This window comes from Ursus arctos, unplaced genomic scaffold (assembly GCF_023065955.2).
Source record: "Ursus arctos isolate Adak ecotype North America unplaced genomic scaffold, UrsArc2.0 scaffold_7, whole genome shotgun sequence".
Classification (NCBI taxonomy): domain Eukaryota; kingdom Metazoa; phylum Chordata; class Mammalia; order Carnivora; family Ursidae; genus Ursus; species Ursus arctos.
This window is the reverse complement of record NW_026623089.1, coordinates 19,351,491-19,377,167: the sequence shown is the minus strand read 5'-3', so window position 1 is coordinate 19,377,167 and position 25,677 is coordinate 19,351,491. Positions and strand designations below refer to the sequence as shown.

Sequence of the window (25,677 nt, the reverse complement as noted above, 5' to 3'; positions counted from 1 at the left end):
TGACAGTAAGTTTTATAACTTTACTTTGTAAAAAATCTGTTTCCTGTATCATTTTCAATTCAAAGAGTCCTCTTAGAAGATGAATGTTTTTCCTCCCAGTGAAGTTCATACTGGTTTGCCCTGGTTTATATTGCTTTGAAGTACTAGAAAGCATGACTGTATATATGTAGCATTAAAAATAGGATTGGATGATTAAAACCACAATGAGATGTCACTTTACACCTGTCAAAATGGCTAAAATCAAACACGCAAGAAATAAGCATTGACAAGGATGTGGAGAAAAAGGAACCTGCGTGCACTGTTGGTGGGAATGCAAACTGGTACAGCCTCTGTGCAAAACAGTATGGAGGTTCCTCAAAAAAATTAAAAATAGAATTACCATATGATCCAGTAATTCCATGATTGGGTATTTACTCAAAGAAAACAAACGCACTAATTCAGAAAGCTGTATGCACCCATATGTTTATGGCAGCATTATTTACAATAGGCAGAATATGGAAGCAATCCAAGTAAGTGTCCATCAATATAGATGAATGGGTAAAGAAGATATATGTGTATGTGCATATACATGTGCATGCACGCAGAGCCCCCCCCCACATGGAATATTACTCAGCCATAAAAAATGAAATCTTGTCATTTGCAGCAGCATGGATGGACCTAAAGGGTATAAAGCAAAGTGAAATAAGTCAGTCAGGAAAAGACGAATACCATATATTTCCACTCATATGTGGAATTTAAGAAACAAAGACAAAAAAAATTTCTTAAATATAGAGAACAAACTAATAGCAGAGAGGAGAGGGGAGGGGGCTTGAAATAGATAAAGGGGATTAAGAGTACACTTATCTTGATGAGCACTGAGAAATGTGTAGAATTGTTGAATCATATTGTATACCTGAAATTAATATAACTTTGCATTATATTTGAATTAAAAAATAGGGTCAGTTAATTTTAAAGAGAAGGAGCCCTGGAACCGAGTTGTTTCCATATCCTCTAGAAGCAGAAATATATATGCTTAGTTTAGTTGTTCAGGATTAAGAAAAACTCTATTCCCTTAAAATAAAAAATCTACCACTTTATTCCCTTAAAATAACCCTCCTTGGGAAGCAGTATAGTGAAGAGGCATGACTCCCTTCCAAATCCTGACAATTCTGGTACTTTTTGTTTGCTTGTTTGTTTGGAAAGGTTTTACCAGTCTCAAAAATAAAAAATAATCAGTGCTACTGAGTAGCTGGAATTGGCATTTGAAAAGAAAGTACTAGCTTACCTCTGGGTCTGGGTTGTGATTAAGACCACCGGCTTTAGAGAGCTACAGGCGAGATTTAAATCCTTGGTCCACCACTTGCTAGCTCTTTGGCCTGAGACAAGTTACTTCTCAATGATTTATTTCCTCATTTGTAAAGAGATAACCTACCTCCTGGGATTCAGAGAAGTAAGTAAACTAGTGTATATAAAGTTCAGTGGCTGGCATATTCTTGCCTTCTTTGTTAAAGATTAATTGACCATATAATTGTGGGTTTATTTCTGAGCTTTCTATTCTCTTCCATTGATGTGTCTGTTTTTGTTGCTATTACCATACTGTTTTTTTTACTACAGTTTTGTAGTATAACTTGAAGTCTGGAATTGTGATACCTCCACTTTTTTCTTTTTCAGCATTGCTTTGGCTATTCGAGGTCTTTCATGGTTCTGTATAATTTTAAGATTGTTTGTTCTAGTTCTGTGAGAAACGCTGTTGGTGTTTTGATAGGGATTGCGTTAAATCTAGGTAGCATGGGCATTTTAACAATATTCTTCCAATCTGTGAGCATGGAATGTCTTTCCATTTCTTTGTGTTGTCTTAAATTTCTTTCATCAGTGTTTTATAGTTTTGGGGGGTCTTTCTCCTCTTTCATTAAGTTTATTCCTAGGCATTTTATTTTTGGTGCAGTTGTAAATGGGATTGTTTTTTTAATTTTCTGCTGTTTTATTATTAGTATATAGAAATGCAACAGATTTCTGTACATTGATTTTGTGTCCTGTGACCTTACCTTACTGAATTCATTTATCAGTTCTGGTAGTTTTTTGGTGGAGTCTTTAGGATTTTCTTTATATGGCATCATGTCATCTAATGCAAGAATTTTTAATATCTTATAGTTAGTTTGCTTGGTCTAAGTTGCACCAAGGCAGCTATAGAGATGAATTCTATCAGAGAACACAATTATTAGAGACAAATACAGTAATCTCACTGGTTGTTACTGTGTTTTAAAGATGAGATCAGGTATCTCTGGTTTTTATCAGAGATTCAGATACCTAAGAAGAGGCCTTTACCTTATTCCTCCTGAATCCGTCTAGAAAAGTGTGATTATCATGATAATTAAGTGAATCAGCTGTTCACTTGGTTTCTGAATAGCTTTTTACTGTTTCTTACTTGAATTTGAAGCACTATCTTCTTCCAATAGTCTGGCAACCTTAGTAATTCTTAGATTTCCTCTAGGAAGTTGAATCATTGGAAGAACTTAAAGGAAAACTTTTAAACTTAAAAAACTGTTTCTCTCAAACATTAGTAAATTACATTCGCTATAAAATGTAGTGGTCATTAAATATGGCCAAAGTTTGGTCCAATATAAGAAAGCATGAGTAAGAGAGAAAAGAGCAGCTCTAGTGACAGTACTCACTAATTGTGGGAATTTTGCCATTTTAGATGTGATGTTTTGCTTTTGGAGATTTTGATTGTTGTTCCTTCTAAAGATGCAGTTAGTAGTTGATGACATTATTATAATTGAATTGAAGAGTTTTCATTACCTCTGAAAATACCAATTTCCAATTTAGCATTTTAATATAAGAGATTTTTACCTTAATAAAAAATTGTTCTAGTATTTTTTGAGAAGCTACTTTCTAAAGAAAGTTGCCACTGGTACTCTCTGGGCAAAAAAAAAAAAAAAGAAAAGAAAAAGCTCTGCTTGACCTCCGTAAAATCAAATTTAATAATGAACTTATCGTGAATGTCCTTTGTGTTTATTAATGCAGATAACAAGGAGAGTCACCGACTTGAAGCATGAGTTCAGATGCCAGCCAAGGCGTGGTCACTACTCCTCCTCCTCCCAGCATGCCTCACAAAGAGAGGTATTTTGACCGCATCAATGAAAATGACCCAGAATACATTAGGGAGAGAAACATGTCTCCTGATCTACGACAAGACTTCAATATGATGGAGCAGAGGAAACGAGTTACTCAGATCCTGCAAAGTCCTGTGAGTTGAAATAATCAGAAGGCTGTAATTTTTCTTCTCTCTGGAAACCTTGATACAGTGAGGTAGGAAGTATCTTAAAGTATGCTCACATTAGAAGGGGGGGTGAAGGAAGAGTGACTCCTAGTTGCCCCCCATCTTTCATAGGTAAAATGAACACCTGATGTATATATTTAATTTGCAAAGCTTTAATAACAAACTAGTATTGTCTTGGTGGTGTAAATTTTCTTTGCGTGATTTCTGAGTGTAATAAAAGGAGGACAAAAGATCCAGCTGAGCTAGGATACCCAATTCAGAGTGAGTATCTTTGTAGAAAAGAAAGGCATGACTGAATTGTTGCAAACCAAGAAATGAGTTAGGTACATCCCATGCGCATATCTTCTTCTTTCTTTGTGTACCTTGACACTCAGAGCATCATAGGAAGACTTAAGGTTTTTGAGGTGGTCTGTGATTTGGCAGCCTAATGTTACATACACCTAATGCAGTCACACATATATGCATACATACCAAACTAAGTTAAAAGTGGATTATAAACTTAAGCTGAAAGTTCTGTCTGCACAGTAATATCCAGACTTTGTAAATCATATTTAAGTGATTTGTTAGTTTTCTTACAAACCCTTAGTGGAATTGCAGAGATCGTTTATCAGTGATGGAAAATGAGAGAACAGCTTGATTTAAGATGCAATATGAATTAATAACTTTATGTGTAATGAAGAACGTGGACCCCTTAAGGTAGAGTTCAGCAAACATAGACACATGATGCCCATGTTGGGGTTGTCTTAGGTTTTCAACTTCAGTACTAAAATAAGCACCGAGGCATAGAACTGCCTAAGGTGGCCCTGGTAAATCATTTTTGTTGTGCCCTTGTGAATTTAATCACAGAGGTTGAGCCCAAAGCCGAAGGGGAATTCCACTCTGAGTAATTCAGCTCTACCAGTGACCTAGATAAAAGCAAGTACAAGTTATAAAACCAATACAAGCTTTGAGGAATTTAAGTATAGCTTAACTTTAAACCTATCCTTTAAATAAGCCCATAAAGAAATCCTTTCCCAATGGAAAGGAGATTAACCAGAGGATTCATCATGAGGGAGTAAATGTTCAGTGCCTTCTTTTATGCAAACCTAAACTTTGTGTGTTTATAAATACTTGAAGGCCACATTAATTATTTGGATCAAAATAGATACATTTCCTCTTATAAAGAAACACACCCCACTTTTAAGAACTAACTTATTAGCCAAATGATTACAGTAGCATATAGTATAAAGTAACAGAGAATGACTTGAAGTTCAGATTTCGTTCAAAGTTGTTAAATATTGAGATTTCTTTTAGAAGTGTTCCAAAAAGGACCAATTTTAATTATAAAGTTTAAAAGGAAAAAGTACTAAGCATCATTTCTATGCCAGGGCTTTTATTTTAATTTCCCCCTTTAAGTAAAGACAGCATAACTTTGAGTAGATGTTCCAATTTTTTTATACCTATGTGTTTCCATTTGTACATTGCCTAGAAGTATCAGTTTCACTTATGCCTTAGGGAACTTAATGAAATTATGGGAAAAGCCAGATATATACCGATTGTCATTTCCATATTCACATAGCAAGAGTGGTAATTTGCAGCCGAAATAGGAACAAAGAAGATTTAAAAGAATTGTGGGTTGATCATTTTTTCCCTAAATCTTTGCTAGTGAACTTAAAATCTCATTTGTGAAAGACTTAGAAAAGTATATAAATTTTGCCTTCTGTGTTTTGGGACAACAGTTATCAAATTTCTTTTAATACAGCAAACTTTTCACCAAAGGAAATAACCCATGGTGACCTGTATTAGTATCTATTGCTAAATAACAAATTACCTTAAAACTTAACAACTTAAAACAACAAGCATTTATTATCTCATCATTTCTGTGGGTCAGGAATTCAGGAGCAGCTTAGCTGAGTGGTTCTGGCTCAAGGTCTTGCACAAAGTTATAGTCAAGACATCATCCAGGGCTGTTATCATCTGAAGGCTTGACTGGCCTAGAGGTTTCCACTCTTGAGATGGATCATTCACATGGGTATTGGCAAAAGGCCACAGTTCCTGGCCACATGGACCTTTACCTGAGGCAGTTTGAGTGTTCTCCTCCAGAGCATGTATCTGAGAGAGAACCAGGAGGAGTCTGCCATGCATTTCATGACTTAATCTCAGACATTAAACACCATCACTTACCATATTTAGAGTGGGAAGTGAGTCACTAAGTTCAGCTCATACACAAAGAGAGAGGAATTAAGATCCACCTTTTGATGGGAGGATTGTCCACTCTCTGATCACAATTGAGTTTAAAAGCACTGAATTCTGCCACAATTTATTTACCTTCCTTCCACATGTAAAATACACCTTCTCTCCTAACACCCCTACAGAAGTCTCATCTCGTTACACTATTTTGCTGAATCCAGAATCTTACTGTCTAAATCTGGTCCAGCTGCAGATGATGCTCCTCAGGTATGATTCCTTAAGTACAGCTCCTTTAGTACAATTCCTCTCAATCTGTACACCTGAGAACTAAGAGACAGGTTATCTGCCCCCACACACAGCCAGTGGGGGGGAAAGCAAAGTTAACTGGTATACACATTCCTGTTCAAAAAGGGGGGAAATTAGAGGTACAAAGGGATAAATGGTCCATGGCAATTGTGAAATCCACCTGGGCAATGTTTGGAAGTTCCTTTGATGAAAACCCACTCCTTCTACTTTCTAGGGGGTGACTCTCTCTAGCTAGTGGCTTTGCCCTCTGGGCTTTTCATTCTACCCCCTGAATCATCTTTCCTTTTCTTTGAATGGCAGCCTGTTTGTTTTTTTCTCAGTCTTCTTCCTACTTATAGAGGTTTAAGGTTCAAAGACCTCTTTTCCTTTGGAACCATCTTTGTTCTTTTATGCCCAAGCATGTGGTGTTTCTGCAGATATAATTCTCTTAAAATCTATGTGGGTCTCCTATGAATATTGGGGTTCACACTGTTAGACAAAACCCATAACCAATAAAGATAAAAATCAACTCAGAAAACTATAGAATAGTCATGAAAGAAATGGAGGAAGACACAAAAAGATGGATAAACGTTCCATGCTCATGGGTTGGAAGAACAAGTATTGTTAAAATGTCTGTGCTACCTAGAACAATCTGCACATTCAATGCAATCTCTATCAAAATACCATCAACTTTATTCACAGAACTGGAACAAATCATCCTAAAATTTGTATGGAACCAGAAAAGACCCCAAATAGCCAGAGGAATGTTGAAAAAGAAAACCAAAGCTGGTAGCATCACAATTCCAGACCTCAAGCCCTATTACATAGCTGTAATCATCATGATGGTATGGTACTGGCACAAAAACAGACACAAAGATCAAAGAAACAGAATAGAGAACCCAGAAATGAACCCTCAACTCTCTGGTCAACTAAACTTCGACAAAGCAGTAAAGAATATCCAATGGAAAAAAGACCGTCTCTTCAACAAATGGTGTTGGGAAAATTGGACATCCACATGCAGAAGAATGAAACTGGACCATTTCTTTATACCATACACAAAAATAGGCTCAAAATGGTTGAAAGACCTCAATGTGAGACAGGAATCCATCAAAATCCTTGAGGAGAACACAGGCGGTGACCTCTTTGACCTCGGCCACAGCAACTTCATGCTAGACACGTCTCCAAAGGCAAAAATGAACTATTGGGACTTCAGTAAGATAAAAAGCTTCTGCACAGCAAAGGAAACAGTTAACAAAACCAGAAAACAACTGACAGAATGGGAGAAGATATTTGCAAATGACATATCAGATAAATGGTTAGTATCCGGCATCTATAAAGAACTTGTCAAACTCAACACCCAAAGAACAAATAACCCAGTCAAGAAATGGGCAGATGACGTGAACAAACATTTCTGCAAAGAAGACATCCAAATGGCCAACAGACACGTGAAAAAAGTGCCCACCATCACTCAGCATCAGGGAAATACAAATCAAAACCACAAAGAGATACCACCTCACACCAGTCAGAATGGCTAAAATTAACAAGTCAGGAAATGACAGATGTTGGCGAGGATGCGGAGAAAGGGGAACCCTCCTACACCGTTGGTAGGAATGCAAGCCGGTGCAGCCACTCTGGAAAACAGTCTGGAGGTTCCTCAGAGAGTTGAAAATAGACCTACCCTACGACCCAGCAATTGCACTGCTGGGTATTTACCCCAAAGATACAAATGTAGTAATCCATAGGGACACTTGCACCCCAACATTTAGAGCAGCAGTGTCCACCATAGCCAAACTATGGAAAGAGCCCAGATATCCACTGACAGATGAATGGATAAAGAAGATGTGGTATATATCTATGATGGAATATTACGCAGCCATAAAAAAGAAATCTTTCCATTTGTAATGACGTGGATGGAACTAGAGGGTATTTATTATGCTGAGTGAAATAAGTCAATCAGAGAAAGGCCATTATCATATGATCTCACTGATAATGTGGATTTAAGAAACAAGGCCCAGGATCATAGGGGAAGAGAGGAAAAAATGAAACAAGAAGAAACCAGAGAGGGAGACAAACCATAAGAGACTCTTAATCTTAAGAGACAAACTGAAGGTTGCTGGAGGGGAGGGGGGTAAGGGGATAGGGTAACTGGGTGATGGACATTGGGGAGGGTATGTGTTGTAATGAGCACTGGGTATTATATAAAATGGGTAAATCACAGACCTGTACCCCTGAAACAAATAATACATTATATGTTAATTTAAAAAAATAAAAATCAAAGCTATTACTAATTCTTGTTTGTAAGAAACAAATTTGTAACCCTTCTATTTAAAATGTTGAGTTTATTTGAGAAGAAAGGGAAAGAGAGAAACTAATAAAAGCAAAGTATAATACTTTTTTTATTAAGCCCCCTATTAACACCTATTATGGGCACCTGTTATGTTTCAAATCCTATTTAATTCTCAGAACAACTCAATCAAAAAAGTATTAATATCTCTAGTTTACAGATGAATAAACTGAAACTTAGAGATGTTAGATAACTTGCTGAAGTTTTTAGAAGTTTAATTAAATGGTGGGCTCTTAGTGTAAACTCCAAAACTCACGCTCTTTACCAGTAGGCTATCCCACTTAAAGCTAAAGCATTCAATAACAATAAAAAAACTCTACCCACATATTATTACTTTATTCATCTTCAAATTCTGTTGCTCAGGTTAATTCAACCCAACACAAGAAGAGTTTTCAATCATAAGACATTTTGGTGTCTGTACTTGGATGACAAACACAGTACCTTATTGCCTTCAGCTAAGAAAATAAGAGAAAAGAATGTCTCATCCTGACTCCCAAGTATTACTTCTTTTTAGGAATTTCACAATCTTTTGTCAAAATCTAAACTAGGTTCAGCTAGAGATCTTGTTAATGCACAAAGGAGAATCTACGGGTTTTCTTTGACCGATATACTCCTCATATACATGTCTGTGGAGACCCTAGATTATCATTAACCCCCTTATCTCAGAATGAAGTGTCCAGGGCAAACTGTTGAAACTAAATGATGTTTCACCAACGTTAAAAAGCATGTAAGTTGAAAAACTAACAGGACATTGTGCATAGTAGATATTTAGTAAAATTCCACATACATACATGGATGGATGGCTATATGAATAGCTGAGTGGACTTTGAGTCATTAAACACTTGAATGTTGTCCACCAACCTCCTTCTGAACTTGACAACCTAATATGGAAGACATTTGGTGGGTTTCAGAAAAAGAATCAGTGTTCTTAAACCTTACCACTGTGGGAAGCAGTTGAGACTGGTTGATGGAAGTGTGCAATGTTACTCTGAAAGTTAGAACAGCAGGAGTGTATAGGTGGCGATAGCTCAGGCACATGACACATTAACATTTCTTAGTAACAGGGCAATGTGTAATGCTACAAGTTTACTTCAAAGATAGGAGAAACTTCAAAGCCATATGCATTTTAGAGTATCACTGTAAGTAAGGCCTAAAATGTTGACAGGGCACCATGAAGCGCCTGGGTGGCTCAGTCGGTTAAAGCGTCCGAATTCTCAATTTCAGCTCAGGGCATGATCTCAGGGTTATGAGATTGAGCCCCGCATCGGGCTTCGTGCTGGTTATGGAGCCTACTTAAGATTCTCTCTCCCTCTCCATCTGTCCTTCCCTCACTCTTTAATTAAGTTAACAGGGTGCCTTAATTAGATTAGTTGATCAAAACCACCATGATTTATTTGGTCGCTTTGGAAGTTTAAGATACGAGAATTCTTTATTAATTTTGCTTGCATTTTTATTATATACCAGCTTCAAGAAAAGATATTATTCTAACCTTTAGCTTCATATTAATTAAGATTTAAGCAGAGGACAAAGACCATCCAAAGAAAATTTGGTTTGTTTTTTCTCCTTTCAACAGGACCAGTGGTAATCTATTTCCAAATGAATACATTTCTTAATGGAGAAATTCTAAGTAAGTTTGTTATGCTCCTAGTCCCGCTTTGGGAGAGATCTAATAACATAATTGCGGGGTGTCTTGGGAGCAGCAAGTCTGTAATCTTTTTTTCTATTTGCTCCAATTTTTCTCTCTCATAATTATTATGAGGTAGAACATCCAGACATGAATATTTAAAATCTATTTCTGGTATTTATCAGTATTCTGTTACTTGAAGTCCATAAGTTAAACATTACTTATAAATCAGTCCATGTGATTTTCTTTTTTCTTTCTTTCTTTTTTTTTTTTTTTTAGCCTTAACTGAAATAATTACATCAGGTCAGTTTCTTTTATCAGCTTGGTCCTCTTTTCTGTGATTTTTTTTTCTCTTTGCTGTGATTTAAAAAAACCTTTCATCCAATACCTCTTTCTCCTAAAAGCTCTGATCCTAAATACAGAGGCTAAGATCTGATACTTCAAGATAATTCTACCTTTGGTTTATAGTATACATGAATATGTTTGTACTCAAAGTATACTCCGACCTAGGTGAATTTCAAGTCTCCAGATCTTTCATGTATTTATAATCATGTTTGTTTTTATCCATACCTTATGAATTCAGAGTTTATAGGATCGCTCTCCCAGCATTGACAGATGATGTATAAAATTAAAAGGTATGAGATTCAGATAAGGCTTTTAAGGCACCCTTTTTTAACTTTCATTTTTCATCAAGTGATTTTTTTTTTTTTTTTTTTACCATACATACTTTTTTGAACATGTGTTTAATGAGAGAGCTGTCCAAACTATAATGCTCTGGGGACAAACCAAGTTTTCAAGTAGGATTTTGTTTGAGTTGAAGAATTGAGCGACTTTTCAAAAATTTATAACATTCAATGAAGATTCATTTCTTATTAAAAAAAAAAGATGTGTTTCTCCCGTTAGATGATGGACAGACCTAATTACACGGGAAGAATTTCTCATTCAAGTAACAGACTTTTAAGGTGGGTTTCTAGAGCTTCAGATTCCAGTGCTAAAAACCTTTGAAATGGATTTTGCTATCATTAACTCAATCAAGATTGAGATCAGGCTCTTTACTTTCTTTCCTTAAAGTCTAGGAAAGGAAAAAGAAAAACTCAGGACGCCTGGGTGGCTTAGTCAGTTAAGCATCTGCCTTCAGCTCAGGTCATGATCCCAGCGTCCTGGGATAGAGCCCCACATTGGGCTTCTTGCTCAGTGGGGGGTCTGCTTTGCCCTCTCCCTCTGCCCCTCCCCCTGCTCGTTCTCTCTCTCTCTCTGTCTCCCTCTCTCAAATAAATAAAATCTTTCAAAGAAAAGCAAAGGAAAGAAAAAAGAAAAACTCTAATCTACTGTTTTATTAATTGAGCATTGGACTAGACACTCAGGGAGACTCTAGAAATGTGAAAGTCACAGTCCCAACCATCCAATATCATGGTGTAGTAGAGTAGAAAAAGTAAATCATAATCATATGACAGGTACCCTAAGTGTAGTAAAGGCAAATATTAAAAGAATTTAGAGCAGGGTGGGAAGAGAAGAAATTGGAGATCCCATCTAATTGGTCGATTAAAGGAGATACTTCAAGAAGAAGGTGGCGTTTAAGATGAGTGTTAAAGGTTGAGAACTGATTAGGTAGAGGAACAGAGGAAGCCAGCGTTTCCCTTTGATGAAATTGAATGAGCAGGGGTGTAGAAAATTAGAGGTTGTGTATGAGAGACTATGGACTATGAGAAACAAACTGAGGGCTACAGAGGGGAGGGGGGTGGGGGAATGGGATAGACCGGTGATGGGTAGTAAGGAGGGCACATATTGCATGGTGCACTGGGTGTTATACACAACTAATGAATCATCGAGCCTTACATCGAAAACCGGGGATGTACTGTATGGTGACTAACATAATATAATAAAAAATCATTATTAAAAAAAAAAAGAAAGAAAGAAAATTAGAGATTGTGATCAGAGAGTGCTGAACAAACCTCATAGGCTAAAGCACAGCATAAGGTAATAACAGTAGATAGAGCCAAAATGTTACATGACAGATTATAGAGATCCTGGAGTAACAGACTATCTTGACCTGTTAGGAGTCAGCCCATTTGCTCATCACTTCCAGTTTTAATCTCTTTATTTGAATGTTTTTATAGGTACATATATGCACATGGTGCTTGGTTTGGATCTGGGTTCACCACCACATACTAGCTATATAACATAGGAAACTCAGTTAACTTGAGCTTCAGTTTCCATGTTGGTAAAATAAACCTTGTGGGGTTGTTGTGACAATTAAATGAAATAACATAAAAGCAAGTCGTGTAGTGACTAGCACATAGCAGACAAGTATTGTGAAAATTGTATGCATAAGTTATATACAGCATTGCTGATTTAAAGCATTTTATGGCAACAACTTGGAAGATTATATAATCATAACTCCTTAGACTATATTTCGGTTTTCCTGAAGGTCTCAAAGAATCTATCATCCTGATGGCAGTCTGGCTTATTCGCGTTCATCTATTCAGGCATTCAAGGTGTAAAAACTCCCACAACCTCCTCTTCTCTGCTCTGTTTCAGAGAGTTGGAAGACATGGTTTATGCCGTGGTTTTATATATATGTTGTTTGATCTTTTAACCTGATTCCTCTAGTGGACACTCTAGGAATCCTTGGTTTAATCATGTGACCTTGCTGCTCTGTGTGTAAGTTAGTCTTAGATTCTGCTTTGATGGGAGAAGTCCTAGTTATAAGAGGGCAAGTGTTTTGGTACTTGAGGATCCTCCATCTGCTGCTATATAAATTTTTTGCTCCATCATTACAACATAATGCTCTAATCTAACCTAAGAAGTTTACTCTGTATTTCTGATCACATCGTGCCTGCTGCCTTATTAGTTGTATTTGGTTTCAGTGATTCAGCCCATCTCCTGTAAAATTAGGGAAAGATACTGTGGGCTAAGAATTCCAGATTTCAGCCTTTACTCCATTTACTTATTAGCTGTGCAGCCTTGAGCAAATCATTGCTTATCTCAGGACTTTGTTGTGAGATTCGAATGAACCAACTACAAAGGATTAGTATATTAACATTGGATTTTAGTAGGAATATGATTAACTGTCATCATAAAGATAAGTATGTTTTTATTTTAATACAATATTTTAAAGCTTAATATGTTTATAGATAAATTTTTTAAACCAGCTGAAATAATTTTTTTTATCATTAGTTTTTATACTGTCTTATGACTTAGGTAATTATCTGAATAATATTTCAAAAATATTTGAAACATTGAAAATGAGATATAAATGTTCATGACAAAAAATATTAAATCTTTTGTTATAGAAGAGTTCTTATGTGTTGAAGCACTTTCAACTGTATAAAAAGGCTGAGGAAATTTCATTTATTTTGAAAATCATTTTCCTATACTGTATAGAAGCTATTCACTAGCCTTAGAGGGAAAATTCATATTTTTCTCTTAATTGATTTTAGAAGTCTTATACATCTCCCTGTGACACCGTGGAACATCCCAAAGCTTTAGGATAGTGCCCACTGTATTGTGGGATGTATGAAAGTGGAAAAAGCATTTTCATTAATGAAAATAGCATTGACCTCAGTTTTTGCCTTGAACATTTACTGCCTTGGACAAATTTTTCAACCTTTCTTATTTAGCTTTCTCATTTCACCCAGCAGAAATGTCTCATCAGTTCATAAATAGTTGTGATTCTCTTGAAAAACTGGTTGGTTTTTAATCTTAAAGCCATTGTATATCTGCATAGTGAGCAGATTATCTTAATTCATGTTGGTGGCTAGAGAGTTTAAATAAGATTTGGCCCATCTCTAGCAAATGCCTACAGTTAAATAGCATGTACTTTGTATCTTAACCTCCTCCCTGGCTCTGACTAACCCCCTTATGATTATTTTTTCCTTAGCTTAATTTTTCTAACATATTTATTTTTGTATCATTTTAATCTATGGAATCTGTCTTAAATTCTTCCTAGAACAATGTGAGGTGGGGCATTCAGTGAAATGGTGCCCATTTCTCAGAGCTGTTGCAATGTAATCATGAGTGATACACATTGTAGGTATCATTATTATTATTTTACTGAATAAAAGAATATTGGTTATAGCTGCTTTCAGCTGAAGAAAGTTAAACAGAATTTGGTTTTGTAGGGAAGATACGGTTTCAGAAGAGTAGACTGGCCCATTGCCAGGTGTCCAGGAGTTTTCTATAGTTTATATAAAGATAAATGAGTATATCTGTAAGATTCTTTTCCTTTCAGCCTTAAATATGGTAAAATACTCATGTTACTCATCTGTATGAAGGTGTCCATCTGTCTTATATACAGCTCACAACCATTTTATGTTCACTAAGTCTTAGAAATGTGTTAATGGAGTCTTCTGATCAGTGTAATGTGTCTTTGTAGAGGTTATTTTATAGGATAGTTTCTCTGGTTTAAATCATATATTTAAATGAACTAGATACAGTCAATGGAATTAGATGTTTAGAATTTGTATAATTGTGCAGATGATTTACATTTAACAAGCCTCAAATTTATAAGAGAAAAACCATGTTTAACTGGTTTAAACTGCTCCATGAACTCAGAATTCAAATATGGTCACTAGTATTTTTTCTTAAAGATTTATTTATTTATTTTAGGGAGAGGGAGAGACAGAGCACGAGTGGGAGGGGCAGAGGGAGAGGGAGAGAGAATCTCAAGCAGACTCTGTGCTGAGCTCAGAGCCTGACGTGAAGCTTGATTTCACAACCCCGAGATCACGACCTGCGCCGAAACCAAGAGTCAGATGCCTAACTGCACCATCCAGGCACCCCTGGTCACTACTAGTACTTTTTAAATTAATCACTCAAACATCCACCTGCTGTATTAGTAGAAAGTACAGCATCTTCTTGGAATTTCTACTCCCATTTAAGTTGTCCCAAGAACGTCAGTGGCTTACATAGTCCAAAAGGGTTCATCAGTGAATTCTGTATCCAAGATGTGGCGTGTACATATGTCTGCATGTGCATATGTGAGTCATGCTAAAGAGTATGCAGTCCATGGCCACTGGACCTCCCTGGTGTTGAAAACTAGTCTTACCCTGTCCAATAGAAGATGCAGGTTCATTGTTGATCCAGAAGCCTGTACAGGCCACCATGGTGCATTAGGGAAGGATGACCTCCTCCTTCTTGTGCTAAGCTCAGTTAAGGGGCTCCATGGTGCCCCATGGTTGAGCTCCCAAGATTACAGCTGTTAGCACTCAGCTCTTTCAGTTCACATCACAGATGCCTCTCAACTATTGTTCTAAAAGCAACACAGGCATTGAGTCAGGACTGGTCTTAATATCTACAGCCTCATAGCCTCAAATCCAATTTCTCCTTTCCGCCATGGGCCTCCTGTGCCTTTTTTTTTTTTTTTTTAAAGAAGTCCTTTCTGAAAACCTCTGAGTTACTCAGCCATCCTCTAAGCAAGGCTGCATCTAAGCAGGGACTCCAGGAGATCGTATTCCCAGCCTTACAAGAAAGGCTACTGTTTGTGACTCAAAGGAAAGTCACCCTTCTGATGAAGGTCATTCCAGTGATCTCCAAGGGGTTAGTATGTACTCCTCTTGGAGGTGGTGTTTCCAAAGCAGTTTTCTGCCTTCTCCCTTTTAGGTGAAGTGGGAAAAAATTGAACTTAATTTTTGGCAGGCATTCTGCTTCACATGTAACAAAGAGCAAGGTTTAGAGAATTTATATTGCAAGAGCTTTCATGTTTAAAATGAATGAAAAAAGGCTTGAGCAAGAGAACATATAATGAATTTAATAAAATAAGTATTGGTTGGGTGTTATGGAAATTAAAAATGAGCTATTTCAAGTCATGTGAAGGATTGAGAGAGGTTTTGGATGATGAATCATATTAGCAACTCAAGGGTTAGTAGAATAGAGACTTTCTCTTAATGTTCAGAATTTTTATTTATATAAACAGTGTTTCTCACCCATGTGCATATGCCCCCCAAAGAAAAGATACAGCAGAATTCCAGAACAGGAACATATAGTACCCAAAGTTGGGGGGGAAATGTCCTTTCTTTAGCACAGTGTTGCAGAGGGGGAGTAATCAGTTCTCAACTCTTATCAGCTTGCTTTCAGTGTTTGTAGAGCTAGAGAATTGCCATGGAAATCATAAAATGGAAGCCGTGATATACTTAGTATGTCTTAGTGAAGACTTCTGCTGTGAGGCAGTCTGTAGTCAGAGCCTTGGCCCATTCAAATGGGGACTCTAGCCTAACCTAGATAATGAGGCTGCTGGACAAGGAATGGCTCTCTTTTTCCATCAGTCTATACTTGGTACTCTAGTTGCATATTGTTAACAGAGTTGTTTCATCTGTCTATTGTAGATGTTATAGTAGCTCATTTTCTTTGAGATTAAGAATTCCTAATGATTTTTTCCTCCCCTGAAAGCACGCTTCTTGTTGCTTCTTCCAGTGTTTTATTATTTTGTGTTTTATATTTGTTTTAAAGTAGTGTAGATGAAAGCTTATTTAAAAGAGGGATGGGAAAAAGATTGACTATAGAGAAAGTTATGTTTGGATCGTTCTGCTTCAAGTGAGGTGTATGTGCTCAGTGGTTATTTTTGTGTGTTTCAGGCCTTTCGGGAAGACCTGGAATGCCTTATTCAAGAACAGATGAAGAAAGGCCACAACCCAACTGGATTGCTGGCATTACAGCAGATTGCAGATTACATCATGGCCAATTCTTTCTCAGGCTTTACTTCACCTCCCCTCAGTATGTCAGTTTTGGAAAGTTTTTTTTTTTTTAATTTTTATTTTAATTCAATTAACATATAATGTATTATTGGTTTCAGAGGTAGGGGTCAGTGATTCATCGGTCTTATGTAATACCCAGTGCTCAAGGGCCCTCCTTGATGTCCATCACCCAGTTACCCCATCCCTCCCATCCCCCTCCACTCCAGCAACCCTCAGTTTGTTTCCTAAGATGAAGGGTCTCTTATGGTTTTTGTCCCTCTCTGGTTTCGTCTTGTTTCGTTTTTTTCTCTTTTCCCCTATGATCCTCTGCCTTGTTTCTTAAATTCCACATATCAGCAAGATTGTATGATAATTGTCTTTCTCAGATTGGCTTATTTCGCTCAGCATAACACCCTCTAGTTCCATCCACGTCGTTGCAGATAGTTTTGGAAAGTTTAAAAAATTATAATTTTATCTGTACTTTGAACACTGTACATCTCTGGCAGCATATTCTGTGTTTATAACATCTAATACTTAGAGTAACATAGTGTTAAAATCTCTTACCTTTTCTTATCAACCAGGCATTTACTAGATTTTGTAAGATTATAAAATAGTTATAAGACAAGGGCCTTGTCCTGAATAAATGTGTAATTTTAGTTGAGACATTCCATGAATGCAAAAATGATTAAAACTGCAAGATAACTATAGAAGAAAAAATTACAAAGCAGTTCATAAGAAATTGTCTAATGACCTTTTAAAAGGCATCATGCTATGAATTCAGAGTTGGGATTGATTATTGGCTGAAGTAGACTGGAAAAACTTTATGGAAAAAGAGGCCTGAACTAACCAGGCTTTAGAGGATAGAGTAGTTAGAATTTGGTATAAAAGAGGAGTGAAAACATTTTATTCATTTAATAATAGCTCTTTGGTAAGAGCACCAGTTTGGTGAGCTGAACACTGTAAGCACTTTATATCTCAGCAAGATACGTACAGAACTCACTGCAATGCCAGAACAGATACGGAGTGCCAGAAGGTACTCTCAGGGACTGCTTCATGTCAGAGTCAAAGGATTGTCTTTTTCTTTTCTTTCATTTTCCTTCTCTTCCTTCATTTCTTCCTTTCTTTGTTTTTTTTTTTTTTTGGTTAAAGATATATAAGTAGGAGTCAATGAATTCAAGTACTTTCCAAATAGAGGAATGGCATAAAAAGAGACATGATGATGGAAACATGCTGAGGTTAGGGTGTGTTTATAGAATGCACAGTGGACCAGCATGTTGGCACGTACGCATTGGTTAAAAAAAACTTTTTGAGAGTCCCAGTGTGATGTGTAAGTGCTTGAACTACAATAGGAGTGTGGGTACAAAAAGGAAGAGATCAATGAGCAAGGCATCGCCAAGGAAGACTAGAGAAGAGTTAGCGACAGGTTTGATGTGGTATTGTGGGGATGGATGGGAGAAGAACTATGAGTTCCAAAATCACTCTTCTAGCTTGGGAGAAACACTCTATCAGAAGAAACAGAGAAATTCGAAGGTTGAGCTAGTTTGTTTTGCTCTTTCTGTAATATTGAGTATCCATTATGTTCCAAGCACCCTGTTAGAGATAGGGAATACAGTGATAAACAAGACGGGCAAAGTTTCCTGTGCTTGTGGAGACAGAAAATACACTAAATAAATAAAATGGTCAGATAATAGAAGTGCTAGGCAAATAATAGTTGGCGATTTGATAGGAGGAACTAGGTAACTACTTTAGATTGGATGATGAGAGAGAATCTCTCTGAGAAGGTGACATTTAAGCTGAAATCTGAATTGTAATAAGGAGCAAACCGTACCAAGATTGAGAGAAAACATTCCAGGTAGAAGGAATAAGTACAAGTGTCAGGTGGACATGAGAATGAATTTGGTGGTCTTTTCAAGGAACAAAAATTAAAGATTATGTCTGGAAAGCATGGTTTTGGGGGGACAAGTAGAACAAAGTGAGTCAGAAACGTAGGCAGAGGCTGAATTATGCAGGGTTTCCCAGCCAGAGTTGGAAGTTTGGATTCTATTCTAACTTTGAAAAGCCATTTTAAGCAGGAGGGTGATGTAGAAAGACCTCTGTAGTTTCTGTGTGAAGAAGTAACTGGGAAATTTCGTGGTATTATTAGACAAAAATAGGAATGTCCAGAGTTGGGGATCTTTTTGGCTTGGAAAATGGAGGAAGTTCAACTTTAGGCATGCCAAAGTTGCCAAGAGCTGCCAAGTCATGGCAGTAGTTGGAAATACAGTCCTAGAGCTTAAGGGAGTGGCTTGGCAGATGGACATAGAGAAGTGTTACTCAAAGTTGTGTATGTTGACTAATCATTCAGGAGGGTATAAGCAGAAAAGAAAAGAGTCTAAAGAGAAAATTTCAAAAATTGGAAGAGGAGGACTGGTCAGGGAAGACCAAAATAGTAAGAGGAGCTATACCGTGAGTGTCCTAGGTTCCATAGCAGGAAAGGGAGCTGAGCTGCCAAGGTTGCTGGCTGGAATATGCAGAGGCATGGCAGCAGGAATTTATGTGCCGTGGGTCAGAGGTCAGGGAATAGAAATCAGCCAGTTTGGCTGGAAAGTTTATGTTGTGTTGTGGAAAGTAGAAGTTAAAGTTGGCAGGAAAGTGGGAGATCAATTCACGGCTTCCTCTGAAATTTTGTTAGAAATAATACTGTTTTGTACGGCTTACATATTGAAACTATTTCTTTGAATTAGTTCAGAACATTTCACAATGAGAAGACCTCACATTAGAGTGTTGACTTGGGACTTCTGTTTAAATGTTCTGATAGCCCTGAACTCAGATTCTCACAGGTTAGCAGCTGATTGCGGAGTGGTAGCTGCCCCTTCAGCCCAGGCTTGTGATCTCGCTAGTAGCCTATAGGCCCAGTTTAAGCACTTACATGAATTTCCAGGCCTCTTGTAGGCCTTCATGTTGGGCTTTTGCAAAACTTTGAGCAGGGGAGTAGTGAGGCAAAAGGTAACTTTATGTGGAATGGATTTACAAAGAGAGGGGTACAGGCAAGGACGAAAATGAGAAGGCTTATTGCAAGCATTGCATGTGAGGCGAGGCCTGAACTCAAGGATGGAAAATGAGGAAACTTGTAAGGAAAAGGATGGTGGAACATGGTGATGAATTACATGTGGGGGCCCAGAGAAGGTTACTTCCGGTGGGAGCCTGTGGGAATTATAGTACCAGCAGTATCAGAAGACTGAGGAGGAATGAGAAGGTAAGAAAAAGTGGGGAGAGAAAAATCACTTTTAGACCTTTTGAATTTGTATGTTGTTGTGTTGCAGGCTATTAGAAGCAGCAGGCTGAAGGGTGGGCAGGAGGCCCTGGTCACAGATAAAGATCAGGGTGTCTTCTGCATGGAAGAGACAACTGGAAATTCAAGAGTCTGTAGTGTTTTCCTGGGAAAAAGTAAAATGAGAAGGGAGCACAGTGGAGAACTGAGCTTTGGGAAGGAGCCACAGGTGGGAGAAGGAAAGAGTACTTGTTGAAGGAGAAAGAAGCAGCAGGTGAAAGGGGAATGAGAGGTCCAGGTGGTGTCACACAGGCTTGCACAAGAATTCCAGGGAAGAGGTGGTAAATGGTGTCAAGGAGAACGAAGGCTGAGAAGAAGTGGAACTTGGTCACAGTTGAAGTTAGCAGTTGGGTCACTAAAGCCCAAGACTGGGTTCTGTTGCTTAGTGACGGCTGAAGGCAGACTGCAGTTTGAATGTATTCTTCTCCATCTTAAATAAATTTTTAAAAAATAAATGTCAAAAGGGCTATTAGAAAAGTAGCATTCTGCTGAGATCTTTTCATCATAAAATAAGCCATAACCTCAGTATTAATAACACGTTCGCCATTAGGATCATGTGACCATGTCCCCCCATTGGCGTGAGCCTGACTCCCTACCAAGTCCCCTCCCTCACAAGTTCAGTACTAGACAAATAGCAAAGATTGCTGATGCTCATTTTAACTCTCCGTGTACTTCTGAGAAAGAAGATAAGCTAAGGAAACATTGTGTGGGCTGAGAAGTTTCACATCGTTATTTACCAGGCTAGAACAGTCCCAGACTCAGGCTGCTTCCAGGTACCGCATTACTTGACGTGAATCTCTCTCCACAACTTTTCCTTTTAGGTCTCGGCATGGTCACACCTATCAATGACCTTCCTGGGGCAGATACATCCTCATACGTGAAGGGAGAGAAACTTACGCGCTGTAAGCTTGCCAGCCTGTACAGACTCGTGGACTTGTTTGGATGGGCACAGCTGGCAAATACATATATCTCCGTGAGTTCTTTGGCTTTTGATTCCTTTTCTAAAAAGTCCCAACTAAAAGGCAGCTGTACTCTTCTCACCTTTACTCATAAGTCCAGTCAGACTTCATTCTCTGAACCTAGCATGCTGGGTCACAGCCAACTCCTGATTTAAACCTTATCTCCAAGGGAGAGGCTGCAGTTAACCTAGCTTTCTTCTCCATTTTCCGTCTCTGGTGTCCCTCTACTTCAAACCAGCTGTAGAACCTATCCAAGAAGAAATTCTTCTGGCAGAATTTTCTCTCTCCATATTAATTATATTTGAGCATGAGTCTCACTAAAAAGCACTTGGAGCAGGAAAAATAAGAGGGGGTCAGGGCAGTTTCCTCCCTGGGCTTTATTTTTTAAGTATATTTTTTCCATTATCATCTGTTTTCATGTTGTCACCCTTGAAAGCCAGACAATATTTGGAAGCTAAAAAATAGGAAACTTTTGTGGTGGAAGTGGCCCAGGTGCAGTCTTACAGCTCTGCTTGCCCCCCAGCCACTCCTTAGTTTCCCCTTCCATCTCCACCTCAACTCCTGTCTGGGAGGAGACTCTGTTCTCTTTCCTTTGCTCCTTTCCCCTTAATTTCCATGTTGTAAATCGAGAGTAAAGTCTTTACCCCATTCAGTTAATATTTTCTCATGAATGTAGCTGACCCCAAGCAAGCTTAGAACTCCCAGGATAACACTTCAGGTAAGTTCAGTAGATGAGAAACTAATGTCAGAAATTTTTAGCACCTGCTTGAGTGTTGAGGGAAGAAAACTTTTCAAGGAAAGTTTCCTGTTGCACACCTTTAATTTCTGCTTCTTTGCTTCCTGTCATCCCCTCCCCACCCCGATCTCTTACAGTTATTCACTGTAAATATATCCAGTTGTATTTACACTGCAAAATATGAACACCTCACAGTAATTCCCAATTTTTTTTTTCTTTCTCCCAGGTGAGAATAAGTAAGGAGCAAGACCACATAATAATAATTCCTAGAGGCCTGTCTTTTTCTGAAGCCACAGCCTCCAATTTGGTATAATTTTCATTCCTATGTTACTTTTTCTGTCCTTCTTTGTGCTTTTCTGACAGCTTTTAGTTTTTAGTACAGGACCGAATAAGAGAAGGTATGGATGGGAAAACATTTGCTAATGAACAGGAAAGAGTTTGGAAGGTTATGTTGGTTTTTAAGAAAAGCTTTAGGGGTCAAGAAAAACAAGGTAGTTGAAGAGACTAATAAAGAAGTTGGTCTTATCAGTGAGCCCATCCATGCTTTGAAGGGGATCTTTTGAATTTTTTTTCCACCCTGTACACTCTGGAATTTTTTAAAAACCCACACCCAAAGTCTATGTGTATTTTATAGACAGATTTCAGCAAAGTTCAGTTGGTGTGAGCAGAGGGGCTCACCGTGTAGCATTTTATTTTTCCGTGATGGTGCTCATAGCCCGTGTCACTGGCTTCTAGAATGGTAGGAACTACATTGGTTCTGGGTGCTGTAGTGTTAACAAATGGAAATTTTCCAGCCAGTTTAGTAAACGCCAGACCTTGTCCAGCCTTCAGTGAAGAGTTTTAAGTTATTTGGCTTTTTAGAAACTACTTCTTACTAAATTCTAAGTTTTGTTGCAGACTGCCTGTTTTTTGTAAATAAAGTTTAATGGGAACAAAACCACACTCATTTTTTTTGCAGTCCTTTATGGCTCTACATAAAGTGGCAGAGTTGAATAGTTGCATCAGAGGCCCACAAAGTCTAAAATATTTACTGTTTGGTCCTTGACAAACAAGTTTGCCGCTGGTTTAGCTGGTGGACCCCAGGCAGACTTTGATACATGTCTTCGATACACTGATACCAATTAAATATGTCTCTCTGATTTTTTCCAGGTGAAAGTCAATATAATAGGAGAAGTGGTTGATCAGGGAAGTACTAATTTGAAAATTGACCACACAGGCTTCAGTCCCCATGCTGCAATCTATTCTACACGTCCTGACGTTAAGTGTGTGATACACATCCATACTCTTGCAACAGCAGCTGTAAGTCACTGAAGGCTAAAGCCAGCAATGGCTCCGGGAAGCATACTGTTTTCATGGTTCTTCTTACGTGATGCTTTACTACTTGCACGCTTTCACACCCCATCATTCAGAATCATATTCAAAATATTAACCCTCTGAGTAGCCGGAAAGCAAAAGTTCCTTTGGACCAAATGCTGACATTGTAGGAAACAAGTGGAGAGATAGCTTTGGCGTTTTTAACTAATCAGCTAATAATTGAGTACTGAGTTCTTTGGAGCAAAGTTTCTTTCGTAATATTTGGCACAACATTTAAATTGACTTGTATCCCTGAAATCTTTTTTTTTTTTTTGCCTGGAAGAAGTGAAGAACTGAAGTGGGAGATGGTCTGGAATGGTGAACACAGTGAATAGGCCAGTGCTTCCTGAGCTGGCTAAAGAATCAGGTTCCTAGGAGAGTGTAATTAGTAACTAAATGTGTCCTCTTGACATGGGCCCAATCAAATAGGTATCCTCCATGAAGTGCGGAATCCTTCCAATTTCTCAAGAGTCCCTCATCCTGGGAGATATCGCCTATTATGACTATCAAGGGTCACTTGACGAACAGGAGGAGAGAATTCAACTGCAGAAAGTTCTGGGGCCAAGTTGTAAGGTATGTCAGTAGAGTTTCTATCAAAGGAGCTATTTTTGTTGCTGTTGCTGAAAACAGTGCGAGCTATGCCAGTTATTTAAAGTGATTGCTTTGGGATTCTATTTTAGGTGCTGGTACTCAGAAATCATGGTGTGGTAGCCCTTGGAGAAACAGTTGAGGAGGCTTTTCATTATATATTTAATGTGCAGATAGCCTGTGAGATTCAGGTAGGAAAAATTATCCTCCCACACACACACATTTTTTTTTATTATTGCTTTGTAATTTGCTTATTGAGATGGGTTTTGTGTTTACGTATTTTCAAAGTCCTGTTGTCTTTTTGTTTTGTTTGTCTTTTAAGAGAAGTTCTGTTTTACGTGAATAAAAAGGGTCAGCTCCGTTATCTCTTGACTGGAAAATAGGAGGGGGAAAATGTCACATATAGATGCACACACACAAATCTGAGTGCCTCATAAACATCATTTTCCCCATAATCCTGCCTTTTAAGAGAGTGTAATTGTACATATCTGTTTTTACCCTGAAGTGGTGTGGTGCTAATTGAGAAGCAGAGGCAATTGTCAATCCTCAAAGATCAGATGTACTGTAGCCACTTTTATGAACAGTGTAAGAGCAGGGCCAGAAGCCTTATGAGCTTGTGCAGTTTCTAACAACTGCACAGCCTCAGATTTATTATAATGGGTTGGATAGTTATTAGCCACTTTTTTCCTCAGAGAAGCTCAATGTATTTTTTACAGACCTAATTTCCATCTTCAAGAAGATTCTTTTGAAGCAAATGGTAATAATCTTAATTTATTGGAAGGGCCACAAAAAAGGGGAAGAAACTTTTCTGTCAGTTTTAATGTCTTAACTTTTTTTTTCTTTTTTGCTTTAGCAGTACCTCCTCCTCTTCTCAAATGAGCTATAAAAAGCTTAAGATAATGAGCTGACTTCTTCTGCCTAAATATCCTTAAATTCACAGTACAGTGTCTATATTCCTTTAAAATTATAACTTCAGCAAAAAAAAAAAAAAAAAGGATGACCATGGGAAAACTGCAAGATAACTTTAAAATTTGGCAAGAGAATTCAGTTTCTTGAAATATGTTAAAAGGAATGGCTCTAAATGTGTTTTCCATCAAGGAGGGTCAGAATCCTGGAAAGTATCTTTTTCAGATAGATGGAAAAGATACTTCAGCTGCCAATTTTCACAAGTATATTGCCTTATTTTTGTTGTTTAGTAGCCTGAACAAGTGTTATAGGTATTTGCTGAATTAAAATTATACCTTTTTAAAGGTAAAATACTCATTATAATCTTTACAGTCTTGTGCCTCTCTGTTTTGCCATTGATTACAGGTGCAGGCATTAGCAGGGGCAGGTGGAGTGGACAATCTGCTTGTGCTGGATCCTCAGAAGTATAAAGCTTTCACCTATACTGTAGCAGCTTCTGGAGGAGGAGGAGTGAATATGGGTTCCCATCAAAAATGGAAGGTTGGCGAGATTGAGTTTGAAGGGCTGATGAGGACTCTGGATAATTTGGTAGGTGAAAAATTGTACGTAAATTTGGATTCTGTGTCTTCAGATTCAAGAGCAAATGCCTCCATCTCCCTTTGGACTCTCTGGGACCCTCCTTACGCCTCTGGGAGCTGAGTTTGACCCTAGGGAGACATTCCAGTGTAATTTTGCCACATTTTTAAGAATCAAATGGTGAAACATGCAAATGTCATCTTGAGATTTTACCCTCTTCCGCTAAGGGTCAGAAGATAGATTGCCTTCATACCCAGGAACAAAGACGTAAATGAACACTGAGATTTGGCTTCCAGAAAACTAGAAAATAGCTAGGAAAATGTTTCTGGTCAGCAGTTTTGAAATTACCTTTGTCAGGAACAGTTGTGTGAGTAGAAATTGCATTGTCAGCTAGAATCTGTTTTAACCAGATCTTGAAATTTGCTTAATATCAACTCTAGTGTTATGTGGAGGTTATGTGGGGTTTGAAAGATATTTTCCCCTTTGTTTTGCAACAGAGGAGTCTTTTTGATCATTTGTTTAAAGAACAAATGCTGTGTTTGGTACATGTTTGATTGCTTCAAATTGGTTTTTTTCTTCCTTAGGGGTATAGAACAGGCTATGCTTACAGGCATCCTCTCATTCGAGAGAAGCCCAGGCACAAGAGTGATGTGGAAATCCCAGCAACTGTGACTGCTTTTTCCTTTGAGGATGACACAGTGCCACTCTCTCCTCTCAAGTACATGGCACAGAGACAGCAGCGTGAAAAAACAAGATGGCTGAACTCCCCAAACACTTACATGAAAGTGAATGTGCCTGAGGAGTCTCGGAATGGTGAAACCAGTCCCAGGACCAAAATCACAGTATGTCACTATTTATGTGGTTTGCCTTTACTAAATATTTTGCCTAGTTACTCAT

General features: G+C 37.9%; 1 protein-coding gene across 20 annotated transcripts in view; it reads left to right on the top strand.

Annotated features, from left to right (window-relative positions):
- The window catches only part of ADD3 (adducin 3), a 126,095-nt gene that overhangs the window by 83,619 nt on the left and 16,799 nt on the right, over window positions 1–25,677 (top strand). For all 20 annotated transcript variants that reach the window (XM_057308905.1, XM_044382106.3, XM_057308902.1 and 17 more), the window contains 9 exons: window positions 3,004–3,226; window positions 16,254–16,392; window positions 20,484–20,635; window positions 21,584–21,664; window positions 22,507–22,656; window positions 23,140–23,283; window positions 23,391–23,489; window positions 24,610–24,792; window positions 25,365–25,622. In XM_057308905.1, coding sequence (XP_057164888.1) covers window positions 3,032–3,226; window positions 16,254–16,392; window positions 20,484–20,635; window positions 21,584–21,664; window positions 22,507–22,656; window positions 23,140–23,283; window positions 23,391–23,489; window positions 24,610–24,792; window positions 25,365–25,622 — 1,401 coding nt within the window. In that variant the 5' untranslated portion in view covers window positions 3,004–3,031. The remainder of the gene's footprint in view (window positions 1–3,003; window positions 3,227–16,253; window positions 16,393–20,483; window positions 20,636–21,583; window positions 21,665–22,506; window positions 22,657–23,139; window positions 23,284–23,390; window positions 23,490–24,609; window positions 24,793–25,364; window positions 25,623–25,677) is intronic.